Consider the following 24096-nt stretch of genomic DNA (forward strand, 5'->3'; position numbering starts at 1 on the left):
GGGAGCTGGCTGGCTGGGGGGTGAATGTCTCCCACACCGGATGCAAACGCTGGGATTTCTAAAAGGCCTCTGTAATAAGTACACTTCCCTAGGCCTCTCCTTTAGGCCATAAATCAGGCCATTTATTGATGTAACAGAAGATATTCACATGTAAAACTCTCTCTCTGAATAATTCTGATAAAATTCTAAGCAGGGCAGAAGCTTTGTATGAAGAGGTGGGTCCTTGGGGTCCCAGAGGGGGTCCAGACCCGGAGGCAGCTCAGGGGGGAAAAGAAGCGTGAGCTTTAGGGTAGGATCTTGCTCTACCATTGACTAGGGCTGTGGTCTTGGGGGGTTAATCCTAGGTTTTCCCATCTCTACAAAGAAGGTATTATTTCCCCTGATCTCACACGGTTGTTGCAAAGACTCCCAAGGACCGTTTCTGTGGAGGTGTTACTTCCTGAGCACCTACTGTGTGCCAGGCCCTGGTCTCCGGGCTTTGCTTGGATGATCTCATTGGAGCCGCTCAGCAAGCATAGGAAGTGAGACTATTTCTGGACCACAGATCTGGAACTGGAGGTTTCTGCACTAGAAAATGGCAGACGGGGTGCAAATACAGCAGCCCAGTTTCAGGGTCTTCCCAGAGGAAATGCTGCCCCGCGTTCCACACAGTCAGATGGCCCTTCTCTCCCCTCCCCTCTCTAGGCTCAAACGCCTCTTCAGGAAAACGCCCGAGACCAACCTTTCAAGAGGGCGCCCTCCGGGGTCTATTTGGCCACCAGGTCCTGGGCGTCAGGGCAGCAATTCTTCCTCTTCTAGGAAAACCAAGAAGAGAGTTTCGAGAAGGATTAGAACCTTTCATCAGCTCCTGACTTGAGACCTGACAACACTTGAAGAGGCGGTGACTTGTCACCAGGTATGTCTTGCCCTTGCAGAGACGTCCCTGGAGGCTGAACGGCTGACGGCCTCTTACCAACCGGCCCCAGAGTCCAGCTCGAGGGCGTCCCCACTCTCCCCTAAAGCTCCGTCATCACCACCCGTCCCCTCAGAGTCATGGACAAAGAGCTTTGTACCCCATGACACTTGACTTCTACACGTGTGTGTTTCGTCCAAACTCATGTCAACAAATGCTCACTTGGACTAAGCACAAGAGTCAAGACAGACTGACCAAAGGATGAGTCAGACACAGACACTGCTTTTTCCAGATGTTCTCAAATCCAGCTGACAAGATTTAAGTGCCAGGGCAGAGTCTTGAGAGGACAGAGAGAGCGTCCCCAGTTTGGGGCTTGAGAAGCCCGTCCTGGAGGAGGCGGCAGTGAAAGTGGGCCTCAGACACTGGCTGGGATTTGGGCTGATCCGGAAGGAGCCGTGGGGATAGGGCTGGGAGCCCGACATCGGGATTCATTGGGGCCCGAACTGCTGGGTGTGGGTGTTCATGGTGCACGAGGGGAAAGACTGGAAGATTTTTTTGATCAGGGAATCATATAATCAGAGCTGTAATTAATGAAATGATGATTTGGTGAATTAGAGAAGAGAGTGGGCGGAGGCTGAATATCAGCTCCAATGTTCTTAGCTCACTAAATGGGAAGAGGGGCGTGAGCTGAGGCAGGTGTACGGGGGCGGAAAGGAAAGGTGGGAGGTCATTAGCTCTGGGAGGAGAGAATCATGTCGCCTTTGTTCAGTTTCCCTTCCTCTGGCCACAAAGCACGGAATACAGGAGGCGCTTGCTGAGTTCTCACAGATGTGCAGTGAGGGTCTGCTCCATCCCAGGTGAGAGCTGTCTCTGACGGAAGATGGGTCACGTGTGGACGGTGACACAGAGCAAAGGTGGGAACCTCAGCCTTGTAAGCGTAACAGAGAAGGCAGAGAACTTCAGGGCCTCGGCGTCTAAGGAGGAAAATCCTTCCTAAATTCAGTGACCACAGTCACGCTCAGCAGTTCAGAAACAGGAAGTGCTTTTAAGCACGAAATAATTAAAAGGGATAAAAGTTTATTAAGGAAACATTTTAAAATAGAATTTAGATTGAAATAGTTTGGGTAAGCGTTAAATTTTCAACATAGAGTTGAATTCTGATTCTATAGAACATAGAACCAAGATTATTCCAGAAATGAGTCTTCTGGGAAAAATTAGTCTCAATATTTCACTGAAAAATAAACTATCTTGAGCGTGAGTGTTGGCCTTCAGTAACAGCAACGATGTCCTACAGGGATGGTTCCGGAATGGTCACAGCAGGGTGGCAGAGTGGGGACTCTCATCCGACTCCCGAGCCTGCTGCCTGCACGGGATGCTGGATGAGCCCCGATCCCTGTCCTCAGCAGCCTCGTCCACATAACGGGGATGATAACAGCGCCCATTTCGGAGGCTTGGCCTGGGGACCAAATGAGCTAATTTTCATAAAGCAGTTAGAACGGTGCCTGGCACAGCGCTGTATAATTATAACTTTCATGGAAACTAACTGGATTTATACAATGGAATTTTTAAAAAATCCTCACTGTTCTTGAAATATCTATTCACCTTAGGTACCAGCAGTTGGATAGAATAACAAAAAGGTGATTTTTGTTGTTGTTGTCTTTATATAGTTTAAAAACTATTTTTAAACACTTTTAAACTGTATAATGTCATTAATTACCTGCTGTGGTTTCCATATTGTCGACCACGTCAAAGTGTATTTGGACACCAATAAGCTTGGATAAAAATACATCGGTGGAAAATTGGCCCAGAATAGGTTGGTAACCCTAATAAGCAGTTTATGCAGTCTGGGTGAGGTACCTACTAGGGAATAAGCCTATTTTTACTTGACATCAGTACCAATTATCAAGGAAAGGTATATTCGGACACAAATAAAACTTACTACTGATGCTGAATTTAGAAGTGAATTTAATTTCAATAAAAACTGGATGCGGAAAAAATGAGTACTTGGAGCATAGTCATCCCAGGGTTTTGGTCAGTGGAAAAGCTCCACTCCAAAGCCCCAGGAGGTGCAGGAGCAAAGGTGGAGGAAAGGAGAGTGTATCAGACACATTCGGCGCCAGGACACGACAGCAGCCATCCCAACTGCTACTCGCGCCAGGCCTGCGTCCCCGGAGAGGCCTGACGGCAAAGGGCGCTCACTGCCTCTCTGTGTGCTTGCCCCGTTGACCACCCTGAATATTCAGCAAAGTTACTTAAACGTTACACATCTGCTTCTGTGTTACCGTATTTGGATGGAGATGGTCTGAAGCGGGCTGTGATAGTAATTCAGGTGACAGGCGTCCCGGGCAAGATAACCACTCGGATGGGGATTGTACAGATTCCAGAAATAATTGGGGGAAATCATGTATAGAAACTTGGAGATAAACTACAGATGAGATGAGGGGATTGAGGGAGAGGAAGGAAGCAAAGAGTGCTCTGGGGTCCAGTTGAGGCCATTCGGGGGAGGTGCCACTCTGGGAGGATGGTTGAGAATGAGGTGAGGTCGGGGAGGGGCGGGGTGGGGTGAGTTCCATTTAGGGCTGAGAACATCCACGTGGAAATGCCCAGCGCACAGGTGGCTGTTCGGATCTGAAGCTTAGGAAAGGAATCTGTGCTGAAGAGGCAGACGAGGAAGTTGGGGTGTAAACAGTAATTAAGGCAAAGAGAGCCAACGGGGACTCCATTCAAGAAGCGCCCACAGGGCACCGCTCAGCTACTCTGAACGTACACTCCAGGCACCTTCATTTAGTCTTTGGTAAGAGTCTCCTTCACACGTACTTGTATTAATCTCTTGACCAAGCTGAATATTACAGGTTTTTGGCACCCAAAGCAGACTAAACCAAGTAAGCACAGAAGTTAGAATTCTGAGTTGTGTTTTAAGGAGAATATTTACCTTGAATGTACATTAACATGTGTTCTCCAAAGTTTTACATGTTTACATACCCTAGGCTATATGTGTGCATGGGCACAGTTACATTGATACGATTCACTTTGTAATGGATACAGTAATTAAATAATAAATGTAATAAATAGTTCTGCTGAAAATAATGCTCTACTAAACAATGTAATTAGCATTCATTAAAAACATAGATTGCTCAATAAACACATTTTAAGCAATTTAACACTTTAGCACAAGATTTGAAGCCCAAGAGAAATTAATTAGAAAGAACTTCACTCAAGGCTAAGGTGCCTCTAGCATCTGATCATCAGAAGATTGAAGCTGACTAGAAAAGAGGGAAAACCAGGAGCCACGGTTACCTGTGCGCTGAGCCTGGAGTGGAGCTTGTGGTCCGACAGCCAAGGGTGCTTGAGAGCTGCACTTGCACTTATCCTCCAACTAAAGGGAAATGCAGGGGGTTATTGTATCCCCTGCATTTGGAACCTCCCCTTCCACCCAAGGCTCTGAACGAGATAGAAATGTATGTCTCTCTCACATAATAGTCTAGGGCTGGCCTGGTTCCAGGCTCCAAACGCGGCAAAAGAGATCTCGGCTCTGACCACTGCCTTTGGGAGACCAGATGGCCGAATGTCAAAGACAAGCAAGGCAAATAATTCAGAATTCTTGTCAATAACTGAACATTTATCTTCAGATAGAAGTAACCATTCTTGATGGAATGTCTGAGCTTCATACATTGAACTTCTATCAGTCAGTTGAAGAATCAACATATATTTATTAATATAAGACAAAATTCTACTATGATTCTTGATGATTGCAAAAGCAATTTATGTGTGAAAACTTTTGAATAATATGTATTGCTAATGCTTGAATTAAGAAGTTTTTTGAGAGTCCAATAAATGGAGAAATAGATGGAACGTCAATGTAAGTACTGAGAGAGAGAATATTAGAAATTCTTGAGCCAACAAAGGTTTATACAATTAAAAAATATATGAGGAAGAATCATAAAGATTATATATCATAAGTTTAAGCTTTGTAAACCTGTCTTGTGTGCTAATGTTTATCACATTAAACAAAATAACCTTTCAAACTTAAATATCATGAGTGCAATAATCTGAAGTCTGCTTCTGAAACAGTATCAAGAAAGTAGTTTCAAGCAGTCATGAAGTTCAGTCTATAGAATTGCTTCAATAAAATTGCTTCATTAGACACCAAATATTTAAGTATAAGAAGAGGATGTAATGGAAAAGAATCTGAAAAAGAATATCTATGTATAACTGAATCACTTGGCTGTACATCTGAAACTAACACAGCATTATAAATTAACTACACTTCAATTAAAAAGAAGATGAGGAGAGAGGCCCTTACTTTAGTCAATGAAGGATAACCTGGTGACAACATCACCAGTAGGACTCTAAGTGAATAGATATAATTAAAAAAAAAAAACTCTGGACCTCCACCAACTTCAGTTGGAAGAGTTATTCTGTTGACTACCATAAATTTTCCGTGTTGGACCTCAGAAGCATTCCAACAGCTGACAGTGTTAAAATATTATCCCTGCACTCCAGTGCCAAACTTTCAAGAGCTGACTATTAAAAACTTAACTCTAACATTGTACTAATAATTACATATTTAATACAATTCCAAGTGTACTTTTGTAGCCCAGAAATTTATTCTATGATAGTAATGGCTGGCATTGGCCTTGGTTTCATTCATGCACTGACTTGAATGCTTAGCCCGTTGTTTTTCTGCCCAAACGTGCAACTGTTGCTCTTTAGGTAAAGAACGAAGCCCTCAGACTGAGGGTGGGCAGAGCAAGGGTGCCGGAGCCCCTGGGCCAGCTGGGCGGCTGCTTCCCTGCTCTGAGCCTGAGCTCCCTCATCTGTAAAGTAACTGTGACAGCGTCCACATCTCACAGAATCAGCTGGAGGATTAAACCAGCTGACACATAAGAGCACGTGTGTAACATAGGTTCTCAGTCAGTGTGGATTTCTCAGCCTCCAAAGATTTGACGGAGATGACATTTTGCATCTGTTCTCTGCTGGCATTCAGCAATGTACAGACAGCGATGCTGGTTACATCATCAGCAATGCTGGTACAATATACAGACAGTGATGCTGTCTTTACATATCTTTCTTGGCTCTAAAGAGCTCTCCGATTGACACTCCAGCCGGGCTAAGCCCTCCTCACCTTGCAGGCTCAGTTCTGGCCCGTGTCAATATACTCCATCTTTAATAAATGTTAACCACATTTCACTGCTTCTTTTAAAATATACCCGTGTCTTCTATTAGCTCGTGACTTAATTAAAGGCAGGGACTGGGCTTTATACATCTGTTCTCAAAGCCCCAGACATATTTCCTGGCAGCTTGGAGATAGTCAGTGAAGCGCCGCATGAAGGAGTATGTCAGGCTCTGCACCAGACCCCTTACCCCTGCCGCTCCCTGACCCCCATCACCCCCACGGTTCTAAAATGCAAACCCCTGTATTTCAGTATCCCTACTCTTCATCCACTGAAGTTTGAATTATGGGATTTTAGCAGGGCAGAAAACTAGAATTCCACGTCATACATAACAGTTAAGTGCACAGCCTTGTGTTGATCATCGGTTCTGCCACTTAACTGGCCGTATGATCTTGGAGGCTCATGCATAGAATATTATGGATAATTTCCACCCACGGGGCTGGGTGGGGTTAAAGAGAGAACGTCTGTAAAGCAGTTGGCACAGTCTGGTCCATAGCAGGCTCTCAAATGAAATGATCGTCAAGTGTTCACCTACATGGAGCCACATATGCCTTGTAGATGTGAAAGGGATCATGGGAACAACTTGTCCCGAACCCTTCATTTTGAGGGTGAGTGCACAGAGGCCCAGCAGGAGACCCTAACCGCCTTGTTGGCAAAGGCAGAAGGATGGGTGTTTGCAGCCCCTTTCAAGCCTCGTGACCACGGCAGTCCCAGATCTCAGGAAACTGCGTCAAGAGCATCAAACTCATTCTAACTATGACGCTGCAGGTGCATCACAGATGTCACTGAGGGGGTGGTAGTTCTCTGACATGAGTTCTCACAACCCTGGGGGAGCATGCCTCTCTGTTACCCCTACTTCTTCCTGAGCACAGAGTGGATGTGATCACCTCTTCTCCTTGATCAGAAGCTTGGAGATGAACCCCCGGGCCTCGTCCGAGATGTCCTGAAATTCTTCATCCTCCAGATCCCACCTGCAGGCCAGGATGTTGTTCAGGGTCTCAGCGTCGTTATCTCCCAGGAAGGGGGACAAACCGCTGAGTCTGTAAGACATGGAGTCGGGGTTGAGTAGTCTTTAAACACCTTCAAACCCTGTACAGATAAGTTGCCTTCTTGGTCCTGTCCTTTAAAACTGAAAGAAGGCAAATCACCAAGAATTGAGCGTATTTTTTTTTTTTTTTTTTTTTTTGCGGTAGGCGGGCCTCTCCCTGCTGTGGCCTCTCCCGTTGCGGAGCACAGGCTCCGGACGCGCAGGCCCAGCGGCCATGGCCCACGGGCCCAGCCGCTCCGCGGCATGTGGGATCCTCCCGGACCGGGGCACGAACCCGCGTCCCCTGCATCGGCAGGCAGACTCTCAGCCACTGCACCACCAGGGAAGCCCAAGCATAACTTTATAATATGTTTTTGCAATCGAGAAAATGCTACGTCTCCCACCCAACTCCTAACTTAAACAAGGTCACAATGAAGGCGGCAGCCACCCTCAGATATGAATCTCAGAGAAGAGTAAAGCTGCCTTTTTAAAGCACTTTACAGCTAGCAAAGTGCTGTCTGTCACATCCGCAGACGGCAACTGCCAGGAACATCACTTCTGAAGAGTAAGGCTACTCAGTCATTTCAGGGATCAGGACACACGTTTGGGGGCGGTTGTGTTTTTCTAATGTCTTTGGGGGCACTAGGAGTTGTCCTAGGGTTAGGGTGATTAATGAAGAAGACATCCTTGTACTTTTTCAGGGGATGTACAAGGAAAGAGTTTACTCCTTTCAACCACGGGAGTTAACAGAACCTAGGAAGTATCTGACTATGGAACAGAGTTATTTATTTTCGAAAGACCTAAATTAGGGTTTTTATTCAAAATAGCAAATAGAACACGCGGGGCGATTGAGAACAAGTGTCAGAGGGGCTGGGGGTCCACTTACAGCATGTAAGCAATGACTCCCACGCTCCACATGTCCGTGGAAAAGGAAACAAAATCATAGTTCACAATTTCAGGGGCAAGGAATTCTGGCGTTCCGAAGTTCACCTTCAGCTTCTCTCTGGGTTTGTATCTGAAATTTAGGAGGCAATGCAGAGGAATGGAGAGGGTCAATGAAAAGTCAAAAAGCACGGAAATGGAAAGGATGCAGTCTACAAGCAAAAGAAATGCAGCCACACAGCAAACTTAAAATAAAGAGACGATAAAGGAAACCACATATTGAAGAGATAGTGTCCAAAACTTGTAAAGAAGCTTCCCACTAGAAAGCCTTAATAATCTGAAATAATTGTGAGAAAAGCCACTTGGAATAATTTCGAGCACAAATTATGGAACACAACAAAAGGAGTAGTGATACAGACTGTTAAGAGGCTTATCTGTGCCAGAACCCTTTGCAATCTTGCTCACACTATTAATTTTTTAAAGTAACTATTCTCTTTACACATGGAACAAATATAAAAGACTAAGACAAACTCTTACAAACCCTGAATTAATGTCTTCAAGTTTAATAACTGCACTGTATTAGGTTTTAATATTCCATATTTTTCTTGCGTGCGCTGTGGAAACTCCTAAATGTTCAAATTCTGAAGCCAGCAAGGTAAAGCTGAAACATAACTTTGGTTAATTCTAAATGGGGATATGAAACCAAGGGGTACATCAGAGTTTTCTTTGCAAAGAAAGAGCACCATCATGCTCCCTAACTCAGTTCATACACCTATGTCCAAACTGACATACCTTCTGGCCAATCCAAAGTCAATAATTTTTATTTGTTTAGTATCCCGATTCACACACAGGATGTTCTCAGGCTGCCAGGAGAAAGAGACACATTAGCAATGAAAACAGCCATCCTTCACTCAAATTGTCCCTGAACCACAACTAAAAATACAACGATGCTCGGGAAAAACATATCAGGCCTTTCCCTCTGGGGCTGGCTTGTCTGCGTCCGTATTTTCTCCTTTAATTATGTGGTGGACAAGGCTGTAGGTCCCCTGCCGAGCTCGCCTGGCCCCGCCCATCCCTCCCCCAGCTCTGTCGCCACCGATCACGCCTGAGTTCAGGCCGAGGCCTCCTGCCCCAGGACTTTCCAAACGGGCTGGTGGGGGCCGTCTCAGCCTTGACATCTGCCCCCTAAAATTATTAAGTATGAATTTTCCCTTCTTGGAGGAATATTTTTCCTGAGGATTTATGAGTTCCAGGAGAAATGGCCTGATTCATTCCACCAGCCACACTGAATATGCACTGTAATGAGAATGGCCCTGACCTCCAGACTTTCCCTTTGTGCTCAGTCTGTGGGAAAGTCATATGTAAAAGGAGGGCTCCCTCACCCCCGTTCACTCTTCATTCTCAGCAATTCCAGAGTTTTGCTGACTTTGGTCTCAGTGTCTAAAACCCTTGACTAAGTGTTCCCTTGGAGTTTGAGTCTGGAAAGACTTTGCCCCGCCAACCGGACAGTCTCAGGGTGATGAGGAGAAAGGTAGGTAGCACTACAGCTCAGTGTTTACAGAATGTCTTACAAGCGTACCTACCTTTGTTAAGATAGAAAAACCCAGGTCTGGGAAAAAGAAGAGATTTGTTTTAAAGTCAAGGTCATCCATAAAAGAGAAATAAAATTGTCAAAGAATTGCCTGAAACTTTCAAGCTCTAATTAACCCCAACTCTTCCCTAAGTGCTGGCGGGAAGGGGGGGTGTTAGCCAAGTTGCCAAACCCCCAGGATTCATGTCCCGTCCTTTAGGTGGGATCGTGGCTGCCCCTCCCCTGCCCGTCTAGGTAGAGAAGAGGTTAGAATGAGATCAGAAACTCAGAAACACTTGATGAAATGACCTAGTGTCACCTTGCCAGTAATCTATAGTCCATTTGGTTGGGCATAATGTCTTTGGAAGCCTTTTTTCTAAACTATCTCTAAAACAGATGTGTATAAGAAAAGGCGACTTACAGAAAAGTGGGTGCTATACAAGAAGATTTGGCCTCATGCTTAAATAACTGATCGATCATGTATAAAGCTGTTCAATTGCCAAAGAGCACCGCGACATAAAATACTTGCTTGCAGAATGTAAAGAAACAGCTCCGAGAGCACTTTCAAAAGTTAAATTTTTTTTCTAATTATGAAATTAAAGCATAGTCATTGAATAAGTTTTGCAAAACACAAAAAAATATATAAAGGAGACCATTCTTAAGTCACCTATAATCTCCCCTACATAGTGACAAGCATCCAATATTTTGGGCCCCTTTCCTTCCAAGGAGCTTTCTGAAGGGATGCCTGACCCTTAATGATCCATCCAGCTGTCGCTTTTATTATGATCTTTACATACAAGCCACGGCTAAAATTGCCCGTTGCAGGTCCTCAATCAACATTATGAAGCCACATATGGAGATGTTTGACTTATGACAGGTCAGGTCCTCATTTCAATTGCCAATCAAACCCCTTTAGGGATATTTGTAGACTATCTACACTCAATGAAAATGCTCCGTGAAAATACGCATTAACAAACCAGCTCATAGCCACGGGCTTTGTTAATGATTTTTAACCTCTGACTTTGTCATTTTATATATCACTTCCTCCTGCCCTGTGAATGGGAGAGGCAAAGGACATAAATCAAGAGAGTAAGGGAAGCCAAGTTAGAGGAGCAGCGGCCCATGGAAACCTATTTAAGGAAGTTAAATTTATTTAGCTCTGCAATCCCTGATGACTTGCAGTAGATGGTATGTTACACAGAATATATATTTTATCTCACTGTCATGCTGTGCAAACAGAGAAATGAGAAAATGACTGAGCCACACAAGAAGATGAGCTTTACGAAATTAGAGCTTGTCGTAGTTATTGGTCTTTCCCTGGTTATAACTATGCACAGTCCAATTCTAGGGACTTCATAATGGGAGAGAGAGCAAAAGGAAAGGCTCATTAAATAAGAGGAGAAAGAAGGCTTGGCTCCCCGCTGTTGGCACAGGCTTTCCACAGCTCCCAGGGGGCTGCCCAGCCCCACCCCCCACCCTTCTGCCCCTCGCCCTTTTAGCACCTCCCTCTGGCTGCCCTGTAGCCCATTCTGACATAGGTTTCTCCTCTGTGTTCTAGTATGCCTGTAGAAAAACAATCCCTAAAGTCCTCAGTTTCCTAAAAGGTTTTAGGAGAATGCTGGGGATTCTTGGAGACCTGGAAAGTTTGGCTACAACCAGGAAATTCTGAGTTAGTTAAAATTCTACCACCTACTCATCCTAATAATGAGAGGATGCAACACGGATGCTGTGATGGTGGTGGTGATGGTGATGATGGTGATGATGGTGATGATGGTGGTGATGGTGATGGTGGTGGTGATGGTCATGATGGTGGGGGTGGTGGTGATGATGGTGGTGATGGTGGTGGTGATGATGGTGATGATGCTAATGATGGTGGTGATGGTGATGGTGGTGATGGTGATGGTGGTGGTGGTGATGGTGGTGGTGATGATGGTGGTGATGGTGGTGGTGATGGTGGTGTTGGTGGTGATAATGGTGATGGTGGTGGTGATGGTGGTGGTGATGGTGGCGGTGATGGTGGTGGTGGTGATGATGGTGATGGTCATGATGGTGGTGGTGGTGGTGATGATGGTGGTGGTGGTGATGGTGGTGATGACGTTCGTGATGGTGGTGGTGGTGGTGATGATGGTGTTGGTGTTGGTGGTGGTGATGGTGGTGATGATGGTGATGATCATGATGGTGGTGGTGGTGATGATGGTGATGGTCATGATGGTGGTGGTGGTGGTGATGATGGTGATGGTGGTGATGGTGGTGATGGTGGTGGTGATGGTCATGATGATGGTGATGGTGGCGATGGTGGTGGTGTTGATGGTGGCGGGGGTGATGGTGATGATGGTGATGGTCATGATGGTGGTGGTGGTGGTGATGGTGGTGATGATGGTGATGGTGGTGATGGTGGAGGTGATGGTCATGATGGTGGTGATGATGGTGATGGTGGTGATGGTGGTGATGGTGGAGGTGATGGTCATGATGGTGGTGATGGTGGCAATGGGTGGTGGTGATGATGGTGATGGTGGTGGTGATGGTGGTGGCGATGATGGGGGTCGTGGTGGTGATGGTGGTGGTGGTGGTGGTGGTGATGGTGATGATGCTAATGATGGTGGTGATGGTGGTGGTGGTGGTGATTGCAGTGGTGATGATGGTGATGATGCTGATGATGGTGGTGATGGTGATGGTGGTGGTGGTGATGGTGGTGGTGGTGATGGTGGTGGTGATGATGGTGGTGATGGTGGTGGTGGTGGTGATGGTGGTGGTGATGGTGGTGTTGGTGGTGATAATGGTGATGGTGGCGGTGATGATGGTGGTGGTGGTGATGGTGGTGGTGGTGATGGTGGCAATGGGTGGTGGTGATGATGGTGATGGTGGTGGTGATGGTGGTGGCGATGATGGGGGTGGTGGTGGTGGAAACCATCTCCCATGTGAATTCCTTTAACAAAGGCAAGTTACAAGAATCTGAATAGCTGTTCCCTACAGATGGAAACATGCACATATTAGGAGGTGAGAGAAGTTGAAAATGGGGAGATGAGGCTAAGAGTCCAGATTTTCAAATTCCTGAATATGTACCTAGTGACAGGATCAATCTCCCGAGCTGGTGTACAGTACCCAACAGGGCCCCCTGATCCAAGTCCACTCACTGAGGGGAGGGTTTGGGAAGGGTTTACATTTCAGGTGATGCAAAGCACACCCTACCTTCAGGTCTAAGTGAAGGATGTACATCTGATGCATGTGTCTTATCCCCTCACATATCTGCCTGATGAACAGGATGGTATCAAGCTCAGTCAGATTGTAGTTGTCATCAATGATGCGGTCGAAGAGCTCCCCTCCATCCACACTGCAGGGAAAGAGGGAGGCGTCCCGAGTCATGACCTCTTGATGAGCACGTGCTTCTTGTGTCTGAGCCTCTCTGACTCTTCCAACAGGTGTGTGGGCAGCTATGTCTCTACCTTCTCAGTTAGATGCCTCTTACGTTGAAGGCCCTTATTTAAGCCACCATCACTTTCACAGATGGAAAGTATCAAAGCCCTCTCATCCAGTGGCTACAACTCTGGGATGGGTCCATCTCTGCCGTTTCCTAACACATATGGAGGATGAAGAGGATGCTAAGAAGGCAGGGGGAGGGATTCCAAATACCACGGTAAGGTTAGACTAATTTCAGTGATAAAATGCTTCTATGTGGCTGATGCTGGATATTTTATTATCCAAAATCCCCATTGCAGAGTGATAAACAAAACCCAAAATGGGGGCTAGGGGTGGGGAAATGATGTGAACCACAAACACCGATTCAGTGTCAGAATGACTCACTTTCTAACTAAACACTTACTACATTTCTATAAAAGTAATTTGAAACAGAAGCTTCTTAGCCCTACTTATAAGAGTTTGACATGAACTTTGTATTAGCAGTTAGGTCAAAGGTGAGATGCAGTTCAAGAATCATTTTCCTCCAGGTTACCCAGAACAAGAGTTAAGCCGGGGTTTTGACAGCACAGCTTGGAAATAAAGCTAAACCTCTGTTGTCGTCCTGCTACTTATCAACAAAATCTCACATGGAGACATCAATTCCAGAGTAATTTCCTTCCTGAAGTGGATGAGATTCTGACACATGCAAGTCAGAATCAGGGTGCCCCAGCATCCTCCAGCAGCTCCGAGGCAGGACAGAGTCGCAGCCACATACAAAGGGGCCCTGGTTGTGTGTGTAGGTTTGGGGCAGCGGCGGGGGACATACTACTCCATGACCAGGACGATGTCGTTCTTGGACTCGAAGGCGTCGTAGAGCTGAATGAGGTTCACGTGGTCCAGCTGGTTCATGACGCTGATCTCGTTCTTCGCTTCATCCTGGGAGAGGGAGGGGCCGGTTTAGCACCGTGAGGACAATGGCCAGGTGGGTCCACACCACACAGCCCTCACCTTGTCCTTCACGCCTCTGGTCTTGATGATCTTGGCCGCCAGCTTCAGACCTGTGGCTTTCTCCTCACACTTGTGAACCTGGCCGAAGCGCCCCCTGCCAGAGAAGAGGACGAGGCCCAGCATGAGGGTCTGTCCCCACCAGGGCCCTGCTCCAGTCACTGCCCAGTGGACAATACAGCTGCCCGGCACCCCTCTTTTTGACTTTGAATGAGCAAGCCTGTTATGCACGTGCTGTAGCCAGTATCTCCTAGAACAGGGACTTCCCTGGTCGCACAGTGGTTAAGAATCCACTTGCCGGGCTTCCCTGGTGGCGCAGTGGTTGAGAGTCCGCCTGCCGATGCAGGGGACGCGGGTTCGTGCCCCGGTCTGGGAAGATCCCACATGCCGCGGAGCGGCTGGGCCCGTGAGACATGGCCGCTGAGCCTGTGCGTCCGGAGCCCGTGCTCCGCAACGGGAGAGGCCACACCAGTGAGAGGCCCGCGAACTGCAAAAAAAAAAAAAAAAAAAAAGAATCCACTTGCCAATGCAGCGGAGATGGGTTCGAGCTCTAGTCCGGGAGGATCCCACATGCCGTGGAGCAATAAGCCCGTGCGCCGTGACTACTGAGCCTGTAGTCTAGGGCCCGCGAGCCACAACTACTGAAGCCCACGCACCTAGAGCTCATGCTCCGCAACAAGTGAAGCCACTGCAATGAGAAGCCCCCTCACTGCAGCTAGAGAAAGCCTGCGCACAGCAACGAACACCCAACGCAGAGAAAAATTAATTAATTTAAAAAAATATCTCCTAGAACACGTCAAGTTCTGATACAGGCCACTGGCATCAGAATTCCCTGGGGGGCGATGTCCCAGCCCTACCCCAGCCCTACTGATACAGGAAGGCCGGGGGAGGCCCCAGAAGCTGCACTTTCATGACACCCCTTGGGTGGTTCATATGCACCCTAAAATTTGAGAACTTCCATCATAGAAAAAAGAGAATCTTTCCGAATACATATGAATGTAACAAGCTATGCTTCATAAGCATATGAGTGACACAGACTGTAGGTCAGGCATATCAGATTATTTTTGGAAAATGCATATAAATAAGTAAGAAGTAATAACAAAATTGCATATACACACATTTAATCAAAATACATATTACATAATCACCTGTGAGATTTTTTGACAGTTTAGCTTGGATATAAATTTAAATATACTTCTTTTTTAAATAAATTTATTTATTTTTATTTTATTTAATTTTGGATCTATTGGGTCTTTGTTGCTGCGTGCGGGCTTTCTCTAGTTGTGGCGAGCAAGCTTCTCACTGCAGTGGCTTCCCTCGTTGCGGAGCATGGGCTCTAGGCACGTGGGCTTCAGTAGTTGTGGCTCGTGGGCTCTAGAGCGCAGGCTCAGTAGTTGTGGTGCATGGGCTTCGTTGCTCCACAGCATGTGGGTTTTCCCAGACCAGGGCTCGAACCCGTGTCCCCTGCATTGGCAGGTGGATTCTTAACCATTGCATCAGCAGGGAAGTCCTAAATATACTCCTTAAGACAGCTTCTTTCAAATATCCTCGCATACTGAAAGGCACACTCAAGAACAATCTTCAAATTTGACTTGCTTGCTGTGATGCCTGATTTAGTGAAATAACTGGAACCCACGTGCCTGCCTGTGTCGCGCTGGCCGCATGCAGGAGTGGAAGGAGAGTTCCCCAACGTCGTGGCCAGAAGCCCACAGCAGAGGGGAGGGCTGCTGCAACAGCGAAGGGGCGGGAGTGGAGGCGAGGGCACCGCATCCCCCCGACTCAGCCACGCTCCCTGAGCAGAAGCAGGTGGGTCCGTAAGCACAGCCGAGCATGACTACAATCCCGCCCACCGGCCCAGGCGTGGTCTCTTTCCTGGAGCTCATGAACCTACAGCCCCAGGCGCTTCAGATGTGGCTGTTCATTACGAAAAGGCTTGTTTCTTAATTAGCAACGGGTCCCAGAACGGCCTGGCCCAGCAGTGGTGCCTCGTCGCTGTTTTGCTTTAGGGCCACCCCATCTATCTCTCTGGCCTTGTTTATTCTGCAAAGCCTTGAGTGATGAGGTGACCTCACAGGGTCCCTGCTGGTCCACCAGGCTGATGATGTCATGCTAACTGGACGGGGTGAGAAGGGACTCTAATCCCCCTACAGGCCACGGGGGAGATGAACCCCAGGAAAATTCAGGGGCCTGACACCGCATGCAGGGTCCAGGGATCCTTGCCATGGTGCAATAGCTCTGCCCAAAGTGCAGGATAATTTGCTGCATCTTGACTCTCCTACTACTGAGAAGGAGGTCCACCTGCCGATGACCTCTTGGCATTTTGAGGCAAACATACACATCTGACTGTGTTCCTCTAACTTACTTACTGAGCCCAGAACGGGGGGTGATAGGCAGCTGGTCCTGCCTGCAGGATGACAAAGAAGAGTCAACGCTGCCCAAAGGGGCAGGAAGGAAACTCTAAGAGTCACTGACAAACCTCGATCAGAAGCACGCGCAAACCCTGGTGGTTGTTTCAAAGCCGCTTCTGCAAATAACTTCTCTCCTTTAGAGAAACAGTCGCTGGCTTGCCACCCAAATATCCCTTTCCCCCTCAGCCCATCCTCACAGGCTTGAGGGGCCTTCGCCACAATGGATCAGGCGGCCAGCGGAGGAGGAGGAAGTTCATGTGCATCCACGTGACAAAGGGCAAAAGGTAAATGGGATTGGAAGAGGGGAGAGGGGCTTTGCAAAATCAACCTCACCCCCAAGGACCATAGGCAGGAACGTGCTCTGTAGTAGCCACGCGTGTTTTCCCTGTGTTGGTAAGTAAATTTCTATATATTTGTATAAATGTTCTGCTTTCCTCTTCCTATTTTACATAGATATGCTGATGGGAGTCAACTGAATAATTTAAGCCTTAAGTTTCAAGATCTCGCAGGGGGATTATTGTGACTGAGGTAGAAGAAGAAGGAACCTCCCCCAGTGACCGCCCCGCCTCCGATAGACTTGACTCTTCCTTCTTCAGGGAGATGTGGATGTCCTGCCAATAAGTCCTTCTGGGAGGCAAGTAACCGACTGAAATACAGTAATAATAGTAATTCATACGGTAACAGCATAAATGGAAACCAACAATGACACACATGCGCCATGAGAAATACAGTGTTCGCTCATTTCTACGTTCTGTTCCTCGGTTTTCAAGCTTCTAAACCTTCTGAGGACTCACTCCAGACACGACAGCACAGGAAGCGAAGCAGATGTTCAATGTGGTGGGTAGTCACCACATCAACCTCTCCGGCATCAGTGATGACTTTCAGAAATGGTTAACATCTCTCATCTCTTAAAATGTTCGCTTATGATGTTTCCGGTTCTCTGGTTGAGACTGGCAAACACTTATGAAATTCTCAAGATCCATCTCTTTGTTCATAGCAGCACTATTTACAATAGCCAAGACGTGGAAGCAACCTAAGTGTCCATCGACAGATGAATGAGGAAGATGTGGTACATATATACAATAGAATACTACTCAGCCATAAAAAGGAATGAAATAATGTCATTTGCGGCAACATGGGTGGACCTTAGAGATTGTCGTACTAAGTGCAGTAAGTCAGACAAAGACAAATTATCATATGATATCATTTATATGTGGAATCTAAAAAAATGATACAAACGAACTTATTTACAAAACAGAAACAGACCCACAGACATAGAAAACAAACTTACGGTTACCAAAGGGGAAAGGCGGGGTGGGGGGCAGGGTAAATTAGGAGTTTGGGATTAACATGTACACACTACTATATATAAAATAGATAAACAACAAGGACCCACTGTATAGCACAGGGAACTCTACTCAATATTCTGTAATAACCTATAATGGAAAAGAATCTGAAAAAGAATAGATACATGTATACGTATAACTGACTCACTCTGCTGTATGCCTGAAACTAACACAACGTTATCAATGAACTATACTCCCATATAAAATAAGAATTTAAAAACATGAAGAAGCAGTACAAAAACTAAAACAAAAACACTTGTAAGAATTAAAACAACAGAAAAAGCCCTGTCTCTTTGAAAGCGCTCCTTTCTTCTTTTGTCGAGAGAGTATTGAAGCTGAACACTACTCACCCTCCTAAGATTTCTGTTCTGCTCACGGTGTAGAAGCTGTTGACCGTGGTCTGCTTGGCTGTCACGATGCGGTGATCAAACGGCGCAGGCGGTGCCCGGGCCTCGTCTGGAGGTGAGAGAAAGGCCGCATGAGAAGCGGCCCGAGGGCCAGGCCTGGGCCTGAGTGCAAATGTGCTCGTTTAATAATAAAACACAATGGGCCACCTGTTTTATTTCTAATGATCCAGGGAATGTAAGTTTTCATTTCATGTTAGGATATACGGCTCGTGAAGGTGACACGCAACACCTTTGAGAAAGGGTGTCAGGGCCTCTGCACCGTGGCACCTATCTCCCTCAGGGCAGCTTTCAGAAACGTCAAACAACTGCAAATCTCCAAGCCCCGTACAGTCCAAACAGGTAATACTTTCAAACTGGAAACATTTGAACACAAACCCCAGAAACCATTTGACCCATTTTTTAAAAAGCACCACTGATAAAGTCCATTATTTTCTTTAAGGCAGAGAGAAAAAGATGAAAAATTTCTTCATGTCATTGAAAGTTTTGATATTACTATATATGACTTTCCAAAATATTTTAGCCAGTATTTAAGACACATTTAAGGCACAAAGATGCATTTTTCCTGGCTGAAATAAAACACCCAGTAAAACTGGCGAAGTATGTATTGTACAGCCCTCAAATTTCTCCCGCTTTCTACTTTTCAGCCTAAGCATCTAACCTCCAGTCCACCTCAGTTCTAAAATACATAGTTACTCACTAATATTCTTCCAGCATCCTTTTTACTTTTCCATGGTTACTGCTGTTAAAATTTGCTTGCTGTGAACCTATTCATTTCCCCATTTATTCATTACTTAAACATCTACTGTGTGCAGCTTCTTACATGCATACAAAGGGTACAAAGGGAAGTGAGTAGATAATAACTTTGCTTTCAAAAATTTACATTTATCCAAAATGTAATTCTTGAGCACTTCTCTTGAGCTAGGTGCTTTGCCAAGTGTTCATATTTTTTAAGATTCAGATAATATAAATCTCTGGGCAATTGATTTGATGGGGACGTTCTCCCTTCACACCATAAATATGCTGAAAAGTGAGGAAGGTATGAAAGAATTCTCTTGGTGGTGTTCATCTCTTCAGACCAGAAAAGAACCCAAAAGTGATTGAGTGATGAACACAAATGACATCACTGTGGCATGATGTCTCCTTCAGGCTGTTAGGCTAAGTGAAATTTAGTCGGAAATATTTGCTGGAAAGGTTAAGGAGCTTTAAAGGGCTGGAACAAAAGCCGTTTCCTACCCAGGGGGGTCACCCGATCTTGCTGCCTGGGGGTCTTTGCTCCAGGGGACCCCAGGACTCTGTCTTGTTGGTCCCCCCGGCGCCTCTGGCTTCCTGTGTCCTCCATGTGCATCTGTCACCTGCACCTGCCGCATCTATTCTGCCTTCTTGCTCTCCTCCTGGACCAAGCTCACCTCTGCCCCTCTCTGCTTACTGCTGCCTGAGGGCTCTGTCGGATGAGAGTTCTGCAAAACAGGTCCTGTCGCTGACTTTCCTGTGGTTCGTGATGTGAAAATGGCTTTTATGGCTTTTATGCTGCCATTATTTTACCTGGAAAATAAAATCCAGCCACAGCTCTCAAAGTTTCCAGGAGAAAACTTTTAGATGGCCAAATTTCTGAGCACTAAAGCTTCCTCAAGATGATGCTTTGTTGAAGGGATGTAAGCTTCGTGATGGAGAGTTGGCGATGTCCGTGTGTGGGGTGAGATGAAGCAGGAAGCATCCCCATCATCCCAAGCAGCACGGTTACAGGCGGAGATGACCAGCATCCCAGAGACTCTCCCTAACAACCTCAGAGTGACCCCCAGTTAGTCCACTGACCCTTTACAAAGGCAGTCATTTTATGACTCCCTAACAAATTTGATCTTCATTTTTCACTTCCTTTCCTTAAAGAGGATAGAAGTGACCACGTTAAAGCAAAATAAAAGGAGCAATGGTCTCTGAACAGTAACAGCAGTGAGAGTCAGCCTTTACTGGTGAAAGAATTCACCTAATTTAAGTTTCCCAACAGCTCCAGACCTTACTAAAAACATCTCTGCAGTGATGGACTTTCTTAGTAAACATTAGTGTTTACATTTAATTCTTGGAAAATTAGACTTCTCTACAATTAGTTTCCAAAATACATTAGTTAAGAATGAAATAAGGGGAATTCCCTGGCACTCCAGTTGTTAGGACTCCACGCTCTCACTGCTGAGGGCCTGGGTTCAATCCCTGGTCAGGGAACTAAAATTCCACAAGCTGTGCGGGGCGGCCAAAAAAAAAAAAAAAAGAAAGAAGAATTATGTCTTAAATCCCTAAAAAATACCACAGATGTTTGAATTGGGATGCTCTTTGTTCCAAACAGATTCTATGGCTCATCATAACGTAGATTAATTCATTTTAGTTGGCTATATAATTGCCTGAATTTATATGTGAAACTTCACGGTTGAGGAAGAATCATTCAATAACCTACTGTGTACTCAATCCTCACAATATTTGGGAAGCAGCCAATTTATACATCTGATCAATCTAATCATTGTTCAGTTATCGATCTTAGGAAGGGTGTGCTCTATGCTGCTAAAAATAAGAAACTTTTACTTGATATTGTAAAAATACTGGATGTGATTACTACTAATCATTATATCCATCTATCATTTGGTAGAAGACTTAGAAAACAGTAAAATGCCTGAAAATGTCACAGGCAAGAAGAAAAAATAACAGCAAGAAAACGTGGCCAAGAAAAATCCACACAGCTGGGAAAGTGGCTTCTAAACCACTGCTTTAAAGCAGAGTCACTTCAGTTATCCTTCGATATGGACTTAAATTGCAACGGCACATAGATCTGCAGAAAACATCAGCTGCGGAAGCAAATGCTTTAAACCCTACCTTTCATAGTATTGACCACTGTTAGTTCTATAAACACACTGCTCTTTATTTGAACTCTTGTCCAGCACTGTTTCATCTGGAATTTTGGATTCTCCTTTTTCCTTAGCTTCTCGGTCACCAGGCTTTTCCTTAGAACGAAGCCCATTTTTCTCTTCTTTGAACACTGGCCATTCATTTTTATCTGCAGAGCCTTGCTTATCATCCCCAGAGCTATTATTTTCTTGTCAGCTCAGTCTCTCTGGGCATGAAATGTCTCTCCCGTCTTCACTTTCTCTTGGCTCTGTGGAATTTCTTAGAGCAAAACCTTCTATTTCATCCTGTGGTCTTTCTGTATGAAATGCGGCAAAACTTCTCTGAACTAGAGGCAGGGGTCTTCTAAGCCTATTTCGTGTTGAGCTTTATTAAACGTTTCTTTCTCAGATTGTTCTTCTGGGAAGATCTCTCTAAAAGCCACCATAGGACACAGTGTTTTAATGAAGGACGCATGTGATCGGTGTAATTTTGGCTTCACAGAATGGCATCTCTATACAGCCTTCTCTTTATTGGCAGATAAAAGCTTTGGGGAAGCAAGGTAGGAGAAAACGTGACCAGTGGACTGACAGTTGGGCCCCCAAAGAATTTCTAGCTTGTAACTAGTAGGACCCAAAGCCAATTTAAAAAAGGGTATTCAAACAACACTTCACCCAACACAGGGCATCACGAACATGTAACTTCCTCTGAACAAGAACAACCTCGCGACTTGTATAAGAGAACTTGACCCACAAATATCTAGTCTTATAAAAAGGTTACCTGTGGGAGGCGCTGTCCTTTTGCCTTTGGCTGGTGCTGTTTCCTTCAGGCCAGGGTGTGAGCACACCTGCTCCTTAGCCTGTGGGCACACGATTGAGTAATGAGTAATGTGAGTTACATATCACATCAGGCTCTCTCGACCTCAGCACTTCTGACACCTGGGGCTGGAGAATTCTTTGTTATGGGGAATGTCACAAGGATTATAGGATGTTTAGCAACATCTCTGGCCTGTGCCCACCCGAAGCCCACAGTACTCTCCCCCACCCAGGTGTAATAGCCAAAAAAAAGCCTCCAGAAATTGCTAATGTCTCTGGTGGGCAAACTCACCCCATATTGAGAACAATTATATTACACAATTCAAATACAGAAAAAAATACCAAAATAAATAGTAATTTAGAGGGCGGAACAGTCTGAATTAATGAAGCCCTGTACAGACTAGAGTATTTGAAAGCAAATGACCTCACTATTTTAAAAGAAATTATGTAAAACTCTGGCATTCTTTGTAGAAGAAGGCCCATCTTCATGGATAGATAAAGGATATTGTAACGTGTTTGTCACCCTTGACCTCTGTTTGTATTGTCTTGATATAGTTCACACATAAATCAAATAAAAATGAGAGGCTATATGTGAGTGGGTTTTGTAAACCAGAAAGTAGGAGAGTAAAGTAAGCTTTTATAAAAGGGGCTTCTACATTGCTTAGAACAGATGGCCCCTTTCTAAGGAGATAAACATTCTTCTCACAGTCCTGGTTTCTCTGAATTAGCTAAGCAAACCCTTTTTAAATACCACATGAAAGGTAAACATTAGCCCAATCCACCCAAATTATCACAAGTTCTGAAGTTATATGTTATAAGTTAATGAAATTGTATGGATGTCCAAAGAATCAGTCTTTTTTTCTTTGGAAAGAGAGTAAAATTTGCCTGAGGGTGACTTGCAAGCATGAAACACCATGTAAGTGCAGGTCATAGATATCAAGACAAATTATAAATGTGCTTTTAAACAATCTAAAGGGCAGTCCCATAGGTTCAGAGCCTTTCCATTTTTCAGATAAGGACCTTCAAACACAGAGGCATGTTTAGTAAATCTGCAGAAAACCAAAATTAGAGATTAGAGCCCAGGAGTTTGGAACTTTCTCTTTTAAGTGAAAGGGCAGGAAAATGTCCTTTAGTTTCCCTCCTCTATACTTGCACAGCAATCAGCACATACTCCCACCCCAGTATAGCTTGCAACATTTTCTTAAACACTTTTTTCTTTCTTTCTTTTTTTTTTTTTGGCGGTACACGGGCCTCTCACTGTTGTGGCCTCTCCCATTGCAGAGCACAGGCTCCGGACATGCAATCTCAGTGGCCATGGCTCAAGGGCCTAGCTGCTCTGCAGCATGTGGGATCTTCCTGGACTGGGGCATGAACCCTTGTCCCCTGCATCGGCAGGTGGACTCTCAACCACTGCGCCACCAGGGAAGCCCTTCTTAAACACTTTTTCTCATCAATTTCCCACTAGATTATAGGCCTCAAGTGGGCAAAAAGACTGATTCATCTTTGAATCCCTGGCACTTAGCCCAGGGATATAATGATGGTGGAGGTGATGATGGTGATGATGGTGTTGGTGATGATGGTGATGGTGGTAATGATGGTATGGGTGATGATGGTGACGGTGATGGTGATGATGGTGTTGGTGATGATGGTGATGGTGATGGTGATGGGGGTGATGATGGTGACGGTGATGGTGATGATGGTGTTGGTGATGATGGTGATGGTGATGGTGACGGGGGTGATGATGGTGATGGTGATTATGGTAATGGTGATGGTGACGGGGGTGATGATGGTGATGGTGATGATGGTGACGGTGATGGTGACGGGGGTGATGATGGTGATGGTGACGACAATGATGATGGCTAATATATACTAAGTACTGATTACATACCAGGCACATTTCTAAGTACATTACATTATTAATTGCTTGTTCCTCATAGCAACCCTTTGGGATAGATACTATTAGCCCCATTTTATTATAAAGTTGGGTAATTTCACAGGGTTGTATAATTCAGAAATGGTACAACCAGGATCCTAACTCTGAACTACAGCTGTACTGTCACTCTGAGAAAAGAAATAGAAGCTTATAGGCAAGGTATATCTTTAATATTGATTGGATATCTACCATACAGCCAGCACCACCAGAGACAAGAAAAAAGATTAAAAGAGAACGGCATAAAATAGAAACAAATTAATAAAGAAATAAATATTTATTGGTCAAAAGATTAGAATAAACATGGAAGAGAGGAGAGGAAGGGAATTTCACTCCAATTTTGAAAATGAGTTAGATAAGATAATTTAACAAAATTTTA

At 45.3% G+C, this 24096-nt stretch overlaps 1 protein-coding gene across 1 annotated transcript in view; it reads right to left on the bottom strand.

Moving 5' to 3' along the window:
* Positions 1-746: 746 nt before the first annotated feature.
* Positions 747-24096, bottom strand: part of MYLK4 (myosin light chain kinase family member 4) — a 68565-nt gene continuing 45215 nt past the window's right edge. Inside the window, exons 2-11 of the mRNA XM_060109120.1 lie at positions 21753-21831; positions 18051-18156; positions 13950-14043; positions 13768-13877; positions 12735-12876; positions 8768-8838; positions 7980-8108; positions 6954-7106; positions 4190-4268; positions 747-794 (exon numbers count right to left, since the gene is read on the bottom strand). Of these exons, the coding sequence (XP_059965103.1) occupies positions 747-794; positions 4190-4268; positions 6954-7106; positions 7980-8108; positions 8768-8838; positions 12735-12876; positions 13768-13877; positions 13950-14043; positions 18051-18156; positions 21753-21831 (1011 nt within the window). The remainder of the gene's footprint in view (positions 795-4189; positions 4269-6953; positions 7107-7979; positions 8109-8767; positions 8839-12734; positions 12877-13767; positions 13878-13949; positions 14044-18050; positions 18157-21752; positions 21832-24096) is intronic.

Source organism: Mesoplodon densirostris, chromosome 10 (genome assembly GCF_025265405.1).
Source record: "Mesoplodon densirostris isolate mMesDen1 chromosome 10, mMesDen1 primary haplotype, whole genome shotgun sequence".
In the NCBI taxonomy this organism is placed as follows: Eukaryota; Metazoa; Chordata; class Mammalia; order Artiodactyla; family Ziphiidae; genus Mesoplodon; species Mesoplodon densirostris.